The sequence below is a fragment of the Perognathus longimembris genome, chromosome 1 (genome assembly GCF_023159225.1).
Source record: "Perognathus longimembris pacificus isolate PPM17 chromosome 1, ASM2315922v1, whole genome shotgun sequence".
In the NCBI taxonomy this organism is placed as follows: domain Eukaryota; kingdom Metazoa; phylum Chordata; class Mammalia; order Rodentia; family Heteromyidae; genus Perognathus; species Perognathus longimembris.
The window spans coordinates 38576154-38590065 of record NC_063161.1 but is presented as its reverse complement, the minus strand read 5'-3'; the positions used below and the strand labels follow the sequence as shown (position 1 = coordinate 38590065).

The 13912-nt window shown below is 38.4% G+C and overlaps 1 protein-coding gene across 1 annotated transcript in view; it reads right to left on the bottom strand.

Annotated features, from left to right (window-relative positions):
* Nucleotides 1-13912, bottom strand: part of Grip1 (glutamate receptor interacting protein 1) — a 574087-nt gene that overhangs the window by 30912 nt on the left and 529263 nt on the right. The window contains exons 17-20 of the mRNA XM_048360113.1: nt 9133-9277; nt 6415-6554; nt 6069-6263; nt 2207-2363 (exon numbers count right to left, since the gene is read on the bottom strand). Coding sequence (XP_048216070.1) covers nt 2207-2363; nt 6069-6263; nt 6415-6554; nt 9133-9277 — 637 coding nt within the window. The remainder of the gene's footprint in view (nt 1-2206; nt 2364-6068; nt 6264-6414; nt 6555-9132; nt 9278-13912) is intronic.

Sequence of the window (13912 nt, the reverse complement as noted above, 5' to 3'; positions counted from 1 at the left end):
AACATAGGCTGCATGTTCTTCCTCATTTTTAGTAATTAGAATGTGCCTCTAAGTCTACAAAGTAAACCCAATGGATAGTAAAAGACTAAAAAATCACACTTGGATATGATATGTTAAGCAGGATTCTAAACATTCACATAGTGACACCAAAGGAAGATATTCTTAGGAGAGGAACAGAAAGGCTCAGTTACATATGTGCATATGATCATATAAATGTTTATTTAGACAAAGGATAAAAACACAAATGATTCCAAAAGAAATACAAAACCATTTGGTGTAAACCAACTGTACAACTCATGGTGAGGGGAGAGAGGGAAAGGGGGCGGGGGGAGGCAGGGGAAAAATGAGGGACGAGGTAACAAGTTGAACAAGAAATGTACTCACTGCCTTACATATGAAACTGTAACCCCTCTGTACTTCACTTTGACAATAACGGAAAAAAAATAAAAAATGATGTTTATTGAAATGAACTCCAGGAAATGGAACAAGAGGTATTTTTGTTATTTTACCTTGTTTTTGTTTTTTCCCCTTTGTTTTTGATTTCTGTCTGATTTGGGATTGGTAAGGGGAAAGCACAGGAATGGTAGGACAAAGGGTGAACTAATTCAGCAGTGATACTCACTAGACACTATGTTCAAAATGAACTATACAACTTGTGGGGGGAGAAGGGTTAAAAGGGAAAAACTGGGAGAAAATGAGGCAAGAGGTGACACTTCAAAAAGAATTGTACTCATTACCTGGCTTATGTAACTGCAACCTCTCTGTGTATTACCTTTACAATAGAAAATAGTAAAAACTTTAACAAAGAAATAAAAAGACTTGGAAAAAATTATTTAAGTGAAGTACGTTAGGCGCAGAAAGACAAAGTTTGCATGTTTTCTCTCACATGTGGAAGTTAAAATTAGTTTATAAACACAGAAGTAAATAGTGAGGTGGCACGCAAGTATATACAAATGTATTAACTGAAATATGGTAGATTGAGGGGAGAAAACAGTGTAGTCTTTTAGAAAGGCAAAATCAAAGTTCAATACAATAAAACAACAAGAAATGGGTACTTGATAGGGGTAGGGTACAGTCAAGGGGAGAAGAAAGAGTACAGGAAGGAAGAGAAGAAGCAAGTGGGGGAGAATGCATCAAAAAACTCAATATGTAGCCTACAAAATTAAGAAAAGTGAGGGGAGGGGTAGGATTGGGAGGGATGGGTGAGGATTATGAAAGGGGTGACACTGATCAAAGTGTATTGTATTCATACACTGCTTTGTTAAATGACAGCTCTCTTGTGCAACTACTTGAAGATAATAACAAAGAAAGGAGAAGGATTTCATTACCACAGAGCAAAGAGAACATTCATAAACGTTGCCTCTTCCCCGAGGGATACCACCATTTTCTTTCTGGGAAACCCAGCTCTTCCATGTTGTATGGCAGTGCTAGGCTCTTACTGATGAGATACGCAATTCCAAAACATTCCATGTGGCCAAACTCGGATGATCAAAATGACCTCAAAACAGAAGATAATTTTTTGAAGCCAGCCCAGGCAGGAAGTCTATGAGACTCTTACTGACTGCCCCAAAGTCAGCTGTGCAAACGATGCCTCAAGGGGTAAAGAAACTCAGGCCCAACACACAGACCCTGAGCTCAAGCCCAAGGAACCAACAGAAGAAAAGAAACAAAATGAGAAGCTCCTTAATGAAAGAGTTTACTAATTTTATGTAAGTAGTCACTGGTGCAATATTTTCATTAATGTGGAAAAAGTATCCTTTTTAATATACCTACTCAAATTACCTATATTCAGGTTACTGATGAGCATATCTTTACAAGTTACAGAAGGTGCTTAGAAAGTATATTAAATAGCATTACAGTTTGCTGTAAGATGTACGTATATTTTTAAAATTAGAAATAAATGGCAAAATGTCAAGATACCGAGCATTTTAAAAAACATTTCACATATTCTTGTATATATAGTGTTTTTAATTTGCTTAATAGAATGTATTCAAGTTTTTGTGTTTTGATAATGTAATATGAAGTAATGAATCAAAATAAATCCTTTGTCCCTTAAAAAAAAACAAACAAAAAAAAACCAAAATGACCTCAAAAAGTCAATGATAATATATTGTACTGGGAACAAAGAGGTTCAAATCCTGCCCTAAATGATTCCCCCCCTACCGCAAATTCCTGTCTGATGGGGTTGTGTGGATGCAAACCTTACCCACTGGCTGTGGACCGGTCCCAGTCTTCATTACTCAGCCCCACATCTGGGTAAGTCTGGCTTCGAGGCTTGGGGACAGGAGATAAGCTGCCTCTTTGCTTTGGACTCCTCCAGTCATAGGTGTTGAAATTGTATCCCGTGGCCTGAAAAGTGGGGCCTAAAAACCATAAACAAGGTGTTAGGAGTTGGCCTGAAAATTATTTAGTCCACTGAAAAGTGACATTTTTGGCCAGTCAAGCAGTCAAATAGAATAGCAACAGTAATATCAATAGCAAACACATAGTGGGTATTTACCATGTACCAGTCCTACACTAAGTATTTTATTTGTACTATCTTATTTATTCATCACAATAAGCTTTGGCATTAATACTATTTGCACTTAACAGATGATATCAAAGGTTTTAAGAAGTGTCAAAACACTTCCAGGAAGCAGCTGAAGTCATCGTTTTAGTAGAATCAGTTTTCAGATCCTCAAGAGCCATATGCAAGTCTTCTCTCAACTGCCTTAGCTGACTCAGTGCCTGGGTTCTGAGACCTACCAAATACCCCTCCCACATCCTCTTCCATAGTTGCTCTTCTGAAACATTAAAAACCAAAGACACATTACTTATCCACTTCATACCTTTGAAGGTGCTGGACTCTGGGGTATAAGAACTCCCAGTTGTCATTTATCTAGGGATAATCTGGGAGACTCTTGTTCATATAAGAAGAGCTCTTGGTCTTATTTCAACCAGGCAAACTCATGGTAAAGTCTTTATGCCCATTCCTTACCCCCATCTCTCTCTGGATCTCAGATCTGGAACTCAGAAGTAAGATGGCTGTCAGGATGACAAGTCTAGTACATTATTATGTTTATCTGATTTTCAGGGAATTAAATCTGATTAGTTGGATGGGTGAGATAGTGAGAAATGGCTTTGGCAATTTGGTTATGTAACAAATATTTTCCAAGAAAATGCAGTCTGTAGCACCAAATATTCGACAGAAAATACCTATGAGACTTCTGTTTTTAAACACTAAGGATAGAAGTCTTTGGAACAGAGGAAACATTTTCAGCTTAACATCTAATTTTCTCTCTTGTTCTCAAATAATTGCAGGAATGTGGCTATTTGGGAAAAAGTTTTGTCACACACACACACCCTTCTCCCTTGGAAGGGAGTGGCTTGATAACATGACATTCATCCTGGCTTCTTTTGATGGATATTTGGGAAAAAGTTTTGTCACACACACACACACACACACACACACACACACACACACACACACACACACACCCTTTTCCCTTGAAAGGGAGTGGCTTGATAACATGACATTCATCCTGGCTTCTTTTGATGGATATTCATTTTCTTCTTCCTGGCCAAACCCACTAACCATAAACACATGAACTCTTATTTTTGCTGCAAAAGAAGTTAAGGGAAGCTAGTACTCCACACTTTCTTCAACTGGATTTAAGCTTTCAAGAGTCAAATGCTCCTTGGTGGTGTTCTCCTGGGGCTCTCCCTTTCTGATAAGTATTAACTTGTATGGTCATTAAGTTCTCTGAGAAATTCCGATATATTTTAGTTGGGCAGGCTAATTTTCTGATTTTTGTTCCAGTCACTGTTCCTACATAGTCTTAGGCTACTTAGGCCCTGGTATAGGATGCAGTTGAGTAGATGTTGAGCCTCATTACTAGGAAGATGTTGACTTGAAAAGCATATGGATCGGATCTATCACAGGCATGCTTTGTCTTAATGAGCATGAGAAAATTACTGCATTGCCACAAAACAGAGAGGGAAAGGGAACAGCTTCAATTCCCTTTGATAGGTGTAGCTGGATTCAGTCACTAATTGATGGATGATGATCTATGATTCAAAATAGGGAATATCCTCTTAAGTTACCTAGTTCCATTTTCATATATGTACATTGAATACATTGAATAAAAGAAAATCATTTAAAGAATAGATGTCTTAACTAACTCTCTGAAGTAGAAATGGAAACCTTTTCTTCCTTTATTTCTTTTGCTACTTATTTTCCTTACTTGCTTTTATACTTCTTGTCATAATGTCAGGTTTGAAGTTGGATCTAGATTCCATTTTGCTAAGCGTGCTTGATTTTATTTATGTGTACAATGAAAAATAGATCTTCACAGATGTATGTACTTCTAGAGATGGATAGAATCTTGTGATAATTTTTATTCTTGGGTAAGTAAAATTTACAAAAATCTAGGGTAAAATATTTGAAATGCTTTATAAAAATACCTGGTTCTTCATCCTTTACTAATGAGGGATAGGCTTTATATTTAGTATGCTAAAAAAAACAAAAACAACCCATGGTCTTATACCAATGGGATAAAGGACTAGCAGCTAAGTTCTTATATACCACTTCAAGGGATAGAACTCACATATATATGTACATATAATGTATATATGCACACATATACATATGTACACACATATATATACACATATATATCCCATACACATTTTGTCTCCAAATAAATAAATAATAATGTGCATATTAATACATAAACTCTGGAGTCTATTCTGATAAAAATTTGACTTATATCTTTTTTCTCTTCTTTATTGTCAAAGTAAGGTACAGAGGAGTTACAGTTTCATATGTAAGGCAGTGAGTACATTGCTTATCCAACTTGTTGCCTCCTCACTCATTTTTCCCCTGCCTCCCTTGACTTACATTTTTCATTCTGTGTTCTTTAGTGGTTCATAAGTGTTCAGTAAAAATAACTGTCTGCTGTTGCTTATGGGCTTACTAAATTTGTCACACAGTTTTACAACTTGGGAAAGTTAATCGCTAGATGATGAAAAGCTTTAATTCTAATTAGGAATTCAAAATATTTTCTTCACTAAACTCCCTGTCTTCTCTAATAGGTAAACAGTTTGATAATTTTGAAATAACATTGCCCTTAAAAACTATATGTATAATTTTTCATTTTTTATTATACTCTTTTTTTTCTTATTTATTGTCAAAGTGATGTACAGAGAGATTACAGTTTTATACGTTAGGCCTTGGATACATTTCTTCTACTGTTTGTTACCTCCTCCCTCATTCCCCCATCCCCCCTCCTCCTTTCCCTCTCCCCTCCATGAGTTGATCAGTTGGTTTATACCAGATAGTTTTTCAAGTATAGCTTTTGGAGTCGTTTGTCTTTTTATCCTTTGTGTCTCGATTTTGATATTCCCTTTCACTTCCCTAGTTCTAATACAGTATATACAGTCACATAACCTGCCAGGGACAAAAAGGTAGGCTGCTGGGGAATGAGGAAAGCCAGGACAAGAGAAAACAGGATACATACTCCCCTAACTAAGCAACCATTACACTTGGATGTGTTCTTAAAGCTATTTCTGTCAAGATGACATCTATGTACACTTCCCACTGTACACTTCCATGTACTTCAACCACAACTCTCTAATCTCTTCAGGTATCTATTTAAAGCCAGGGTGGGCAAGAATAAATGGGAGTCACCAATCATTGGCTAATCTTTTAGGCACAGCTCCAGAACTCCCCCATATATCTTTGTAGAAAGATTGCAAAAAAAAAAAAAAAAAAAAGAGAGAGAGAGAGAACGAAAGAAAGAACAAAAAAAGACAATGGGCCTGTCTTCAGTGAACCACTTTATTCTATAGCCTGCTTGGTATACCCATTTAAGCTTTAAGGACAAGATCTACATTGAACACTTGGCCATCAGAAGATCTAATGGACCTCTTAGTGTTTGATTAATGTTCATGACTTAGTAGCACAAAGAATAAGAAAATACAAGGCTGGCCAAGTGAAAGTATTCAGTCAGCTTAAGTGTTGTGGCCACACTTACTCGTGGGGTAAATATAGATAGTCTCTCATAGAGCACAAGGTGATACTCACGTACCTTGATTTCCATAGTTGGTATCTATTCCCGAACCATCCCAGGAGTCCACAGCACTATCCACACTGGGCACGGTGGAGGGGTATAGGTCTGAGAGCTTTCCCGGCTTCTGCGTTGGGGAGGAGTCCTCCTCCACATCTCCCAGGTCACTCAGGTGGCTGGGAATAGGAAACTTCTTGGGACTTGATGCGGACTGGGCTTTACAGACAGAAAAGGAGGTCAGTAAAGACATTCAAATACTCTGTGGTTAGAGAGTCCTATCTCTAGAAACATAAAGAGACACTAGCACATTCTTTTAGGGAAGGAAATGCACTTGGAAATTCTTAATTGAGCCTCTCACCCCACTCACCATCTGTCTGTTTCTTAATTTTCAAGGTGACAGTCTCTCCTGCCATCTGTAACAAATGGATGGCTTCACTCAGAGGCTTCCCTTTCAAGCTGCTGCTGTTGATGGCTAGGATTCGGTCTCCTATGTGGATTGCACCCGTTCTGAAACACCAGACCAGAAGAGGGAAGCTAGAAAAAAATGTCCTGCATGCTATTGAGGATAAATTCCCACCACACTTTCTACACTCATAGCAATAACGACTTGGCAAGGGTCTCTAGAAGTCACTTCTTGTTTTCTTTCTCCGGGGAATGTTGTAACACTATTGCATCTGTGGTGAGTTATTCTTTCATTTCAAATAAAATCAGAAAAATTGGTTTCATTAGTTTTGAAAATGAACTTGGGTATTTTTTTTAAACTCCAAGAAAGCTGAAAGTCACTTTAGTAACCCTGTAAAAGTACCAAGGCAGTGAACTCTGTTAAGAAAACAGTGATGTATGAAATGCTTTCTTTCTTTCTGCCAGTTTATAATGTGTAGCATAGCGGGGCTCCAGTGGTTCACGTGTCATCCTAACTACTCAGAAGGCTAAGATATGAGGACTGTAGTTTGAAACCAGTCGGGGCAGAGAAATCTAATAGACTCTTATCTCCAATTAACTATCAAAAAAGCCAGAAGTGGATGCTTCACTTAAGTGGTAGAGTGACAGCTTTGAGTGGAAAAGCTAAGGGAGAGCTTAGAGTCCTGAGTTCAAGTCCCAGTACTGGCGCAGACATATACATATATGCATCTATCTATCTATCTATCTATCTATCTATCTATCTATCTATCTATCTATCTATCTATCTATCTCTATCTATCTCTGTCTACACACACATATATACGCACAAATATACATATATAGAGATATGTGTATAATGATGACTTTAATGTTTGATGATTTTTGCACAATGATGCAAATGGTGCTATTTGAATTCATATCCATTATCTGGACACTTATTTATATTTCTCTGGTATTAGTTTTCCCTACTACTACACTGGGGGTTATTGTCTCACAGGGAAGTCCTGAGGATTAAAAAGAAAAACATGCCAGGTGCCAGTGTCTCACTCGTGTAATCCTAGCTACTCAAGAGGCTGGATCTGAGGATCATGGTTCAAAGCCAGCCCGGCCAGGAAAGTCCATGAGACTCTTATCTCCAATTAACCACCAGAAAACTAGAAGTGGTACTGTGGCTCAAGTGGTAGAGTGCTAGCCTTGAGCTGAACAGCTCAGGGACAGTGTCCACACCAGAGTTCAAGCCCCATGACTGAAAAATTAAACAAAAAGGAAAACAATGTGAAGGTGTAGCATTCTACTTGAAATGTGAACAAGAGAAATAAATCAAAACTATTTATCAGTGAACTAATCGCTCTTAGGTCTTTTCATCTTTATCCAATGTGAAGAAGTGGATTGGAAAGTACCATACTGAAATACTGGGTGCTGGGATGGTATGAAGATTCAGGTCTCTGACCTGGGTCAGAGTCTGGGAAATCTGAACCCTTTGGTTCGCCTGGCTCACTTTAAATGCAGCGAACAGAGGCGTTAACTCACAGGACTGCTGCTGAATGAGTGATCTGACCACAGCCTGCTCTGGGGCAGTGGTGGCTATGCTAGGCAGCAGCAACGGGGCAGCAGAGGTGACACAGGGGCACACAGGTGAGGAGGGCTTGTAAAGCTACTCAATTTTCCCACTATGCCTAAGGAAGTCTCTCTGGAAAAAGTATCTCTTCACTCTCTCACAAGGAGTTTCAGTTTATAGACTAAAATTCTCTGTACTCTCTCCTATATAGTTTTAGTTTACTGTAAGAACTATTTGTAAAAGAACCATTTCATTGAATCCAGTCAGTATTAATATTTGACTTATTGTCTCTCTAACATAGATATTTGTAAAGGAAGATATCTGAAGAATACCATCCTCTAGATGTCTCTGCAAATAGCAGAATATTAAACTTTCTGAGTGGCTTTGGTACCCTCCTCTAAAAGATGAAGACGATAGCTGAGCTGCAGCTCTATAATTCTACAGTGCTAAATCTCTGTTTTGTAAGCCAATGTTTTCAAGCATTTTCTAGTATAAATGAATGGCGAGAGCCACTCTTGTTCTGGGTCATGGGAGAGCAAAACTCATGAGCCTAATAACATGTCTCAGAAAAAAACAACAACTGTAGTTTAGCAGAGGATGGAGTAGGGGTGAGGTGTGTGCACTCATTCAGTTCCAAGAAACAAACGGACACTGCATATTACATGGTATTACTGAGAGGGGTCACTACACTTTGTTTCCTATAATCTTTGAAGACAAAGCCTGTTATTATCCTTTTTTCCAAACATGGCAGCTAAGCACAGCACCTGTCAGGTAACAGAGCCTCAGCAAATGTTTGCAGAATTGAATTGGACAAGCCTTTTAACCTTCCTGAACTTTGGTCTCTTCTCAAAATGGACACAGTATAAAACCCTCTCCAGTTGACTATGGTCAGTTTATGTATTTCCAGAGTCATATTAATGCTAAGCCCAGGACAGCTTTGACTGCCTATAAGATGCTCTCAAAAAGTCAAGTCAGCACTCAGCTTGAGATCTCAGGCTCTTAAAATCAATCCTTTGTGCAGATTTAAAAGTCAACAGAAAAACAGGACAGAGCAGCACATTGTGCAGCTGTAAGGAAGGCAGCCCCTGTCACACACAGGTTTTATAGCACTTCCTTCAATCTTACCTTTCAGCTAATCCCCCTTTAGTGAGGCTTGAGATGATTATAGGATCAAATGGCTCTTCAGTTCCTGAGATTGTGATGCCAAGGGGTCCCCCGTAGCGTTTCAGCTCCACAGTATAAATAATTGCTCCGGAACTTTCTTGCTCATCTGCAATAAATGCCAAGGATTTATAATTGGTTTCTTTGGAGAAAGCAAAATAATAAGGCCCATGCTCATACACAAGGTAGGACATTCAAGCATCACTATCAAAGCATTATGTCTCAGAAAGTGATGATTTGGAGAAGTAGCCTTCCTTAATAAGATCTTATACAAGGGGAAGAAGGCTGCCTCTGGACTTGGGCTGCAAACCTATGAGTGATTCCTCTGCAGGGGATATGGAATTCTTGGTGGTTTTTGAGTTCTCTTTGCCTAGGATAGTGCTTGCCCAGCATTTTTTGGTGGTAAATATCTACAGAATAAACATGTCATTAAGGAGGTATTTTGAGAGGAGTCTGTTACAAATAAGAGATTAGGCTGTGAGTTTTCCATTTCTAAGCTTTATATGCAAATGAATTCAATACAGGAAAGCTGTATTGGGTTGGCTCAGTGATGGCTTTTAATTTTATTTTTTTAATTAAATTTTTATTGTCAAACTGAGGTACAGAGAGGTTACAGTTTCATACATTAGGCATTGGATACATTTCTTGTACTGTTTGTTACCTCCTCCCTCATTCCCCCTTCCCCACTCCCCCTTTCCCTTCCCCCCCATGAGTTGTTCAGTTCATTTACACCAAACAGTTTTGCAAGTATTGCTTTTGTAGTCATTTGTCTTTTTTTTAACCCTGTCTCTCAATTTTGGTATTCCCTTTCTATTTCCTAGTTCTAATACCAGTATACACGGTTTCCAATGTACTCAGATAAGATACAGTGATAGTACAGGTACAACCACAGGAAGGGGATACAAGAGGATCATCAATAATAGAAGCTACGGTTTCACATCGCATGTTGAAAGTAATTACAACAGTGATATAACAATTGTTTCCATAACATGGAGTTCATTTCACTTAGCATCATCTTATATGTTCATAGGGGTGTAGCTATTGGGCTCTTGTGATCCTCTGCTGTGACTAGACTAAACCTGTGCTAATTATTCCCTATGAGGGAGACCATAGAGTCCATGTTTCTTTGGGTCTGGCTCACTTCACCTAGTATAATTTTTTCCAAGCCCTTTCATTTCCTTACGAATGGGGCAATGTCATTCTTTCTGATAGAGGCATAAAATTCCATTGTATATATGTACCACATTTTCCTGGTCCATTAGTCTACTGAGGGGCAACTGGGTTGGTTCCAAATTCTAGCTATGACAAATTGTGCTGCGATGAACATTGTTGTGCTGCTGGCTTTAGTGTGTTCTTGTTTGTGGTCTTTTGGGTAGATGCCCAAAAGTGAGGCTGCTGGGTCATAGGGGAGCTCTATGTTTAGCCTTCTGAGGAATCTCCAGATTCTGAGGAATCTTCTGAGGAATTTCCAGAGTGGTTGAGCCAGTTTACATTCCCACCAACAATGAAGTAGGGTTCCCTTTTGGCCACAAGTGATGGCTTTTAATTAGGGCTCGGAAGGAGTTGTTCCTTTGAATCACCTGCACATACTAGGCCACAGTATCTTAGTCCTGTTGATCAATTCCTGGGTATTAAAACAGGCTCAAATGATCATGTCTTCTCTGCTAATAACACAAGGAGCCACTGTAAGCTCTATCTTAGTAGTTTATACTAGGCTGCCATGTCATCATGTGCTATTTGGAAGATATTTCTGAATGTGGTCTACTTTAAGCCTTGGCCAGTAAGATGTCATGGGTCACTTGGAAGGTGATGGGTGTTATAACTGTGTCAGAGGGTTGCATTATTTACTGTTACAAATCAAAGGATCTTATTAGTTCATGACAGGTTTTAAAGTTTCTGAGTGATTGTTTTATTCCTTGGTCCTGGGAGCTGTGAAAGGTTAAAGAGCTGTTTCATTTCTGTACCTAAGGATACAGTGAAAAGGTCCAGTAGCTACTGCAACAAAACAGTAAGCTTTTATAGTCATACTGTATCATGGTGAAGTATTAACACCGTCACGTTTTGGGTTTTTTTCTTTTCTTTTGTTTTTTGTTTTTTTGCAATGAGCACCTGTTCATTTACGATATGAAACACTAAAATAAGCAATGAAAGAAATGCTTGAGTTAACAATTCAATTATCTGTGTGTGTGTGTAGTGAAGAATTAGGGGGAAAATAAAATGAAAATCCCATGGAGTAATGTGGGGAGCAATGAGTCCCCTCTTGTCGGCATTTACTTTACTCCTGGTCAGAGACTGGGAGTTCTGTAATGCAGCCATCATCTGCACTTCCTGTGAGCTCTACTCATCTCAATGGGCTCTTTTTCACCCAGAGAATTAAAGATTGGTATCACAAACTGCAATGCAGGAGTCAACATTTTAGGGCATAAAAGTCTCCAATATTAGACTGTATTTATATTAGCAGCTGAGCTTTCTCCACATCAAACCTAACATGTTCCCTTAGATGGTTCCCACATTTCATTCAGGATGCTGCTTAAATGATAGTCCATAGGCTGGTCACAATCTGCTAAAGGTTCCAGAAAAAGCATCAGGATTCAATGCAATCACATAATAATAAAAAACCAATATTTCTCAATTTATAATATTATCACCCCCCTTAGAACTGGCTTTAATCTATGGTTATGTGCGCTATATATAGTCTGCATCAAAAACAATATTCTGGGTCAATTTTAGTATAAGCCACTTCTTTAGAGACCCCTGGGGCATAGATAGATATTTGTTGCTGCTAGGTATTCTTCTGGCTGTTCTATGTGGATGGGTATGCCATGAAAATACCTTGAGCTTTCAATATACTCTATATAAACCAGGCATGAGCACAAGGTTCTCAATGGACACCAGGTATTCTGGATTTAGGCATCAATTCCACATGGGATTTGGGCAAAAGAACAGCCACCCAGTACTGGGAACTTGTAAGTAGTTTCAGTTGAAACTTCAGTCCATATGGAAATGACACCCAATACTCAAAGGTGGTAAGATGTGTGTGTGTGTGTGTGTGTGTGTGTGTGTGTGTGTATACAACACTCACAAAGAGAAGGGGACAGACTGGAGTTGTGTAGTTAGCTCATCCTTTAAGCAATCTGAAGGTAGGGCTAGTCACTTTTGGACAATTCTACACACTACACCACAAAGCTAGACAGATTTAAGAGCATTCAGTTTAAGCCACTTTATATGAGGACTTACTAGTTGCATAAGGGTGTTGCATTTTGGCATGTCCAAATATGCATACAGAGTAACTTGAACAGACTAACCTTCTCTGTCACTCTCACCCCTCTCTGTTCTTCTTTCCCAAAACTAATCTCAACAATCTACAATGCGCTATTTTCACACATGTACATGAAGTATTAAAAAATTTTAAATTGTTATTGTAAAGGTGATGTACAGAGGGGCTATCTATAGTTATGTAAGTTAGGTAAAGAGTACATTTCTTTATGGACAATGCCACCCCTTCCCTTGCTTTACATAAGGAATTTTGGTGGTATTCACCCTCCTTTACCCACTCTGTTCACACTTTCTCCTCCCTCTAGGGCTTCCACCCCACATAGTTAATGGGAGAGTGAGTCTCTTAGACTTTCCTACCCAGGTTGGATTCAAACCATCATCCTCCAGATCCTAGCCTCCTGAGTAGCTAGGATTATAGGTATGACCCATAGGTGCCCTCCAGAGAACGTTTCTTGATCTGGTCATTGGTTGTTGGGCATCTGGGTTATTCCTATAGCTTGGCTATTGTGAACAGTGATGCAATGAACATGGGTTCATTAAGCAAGTTCATTGAGAATATATGTTGACATTCTTTCAGGTAGATGCCCAAGCATGGTATCACTGGACTTCAGGGAGGTTCTTTCTTGAGGAACTGCCATACTGACATCCATAATGGTTGCACTAGTTTACATTCCTACCAACATTATGTAAGGGTTCCTTTTTTCTTTTACTTCCTCGTCAGCTCTGGTTGTGTTGATTGTCATTCTGAGAAGAGTGAGATGAAATCTCAATGTTATTTTGGCATTTATTTCTAGGCATCTGCAGTGGTATATCAGGAGAAGGTACTTGTTAGAAAAGGGGGTGGGTAGTGCCACAAGAAAATCAAGACATTGGCCACATCTTTATTAAGAATGACGTGTTCTACACATGGAGGCAATTGGATGATCTAATGGTGAAGAATTCATGTAATTCATGACAGAAATGGACGCTGTTTCTGATTTCAATAATTGCCAGAAAATAGAGTTGAACAAGGAATCAAGAGATATTATAACTAAAAGCATGAAAAAGATCTTTTGGGAACCTAATTCAAATAAATAAACTCATTTTAAACTAAACTCAAATGAACTCATTTTAAAATAAAGCACACTGTCTCTATGTGTATACATTAAAATCATATTTCTTGGAAATATGATTACAAAGTGAATATTTGATAACATAAAAATTATTGCTGTTATTTTTAAATGAAATGGTGTTAGTAAGTTATGTAGGTTAAGAGCCTTTCCTTTTAGACATATATAAGTAGTGTTTGCCAGAAGAAATGACACTGTGCTTGGAATTTCTTGAAAATAATTTGGTGGGATGTAAAACTAAGCTGGGAGTATAAGTTGATGAATGAGGACTTATTGCACTATTTATCCCTGTTTTTGTATATAGTTGAAATTTCATATATTTTTAAAAAGGGTAATAACATTAGCTCATTTAGAAAGCC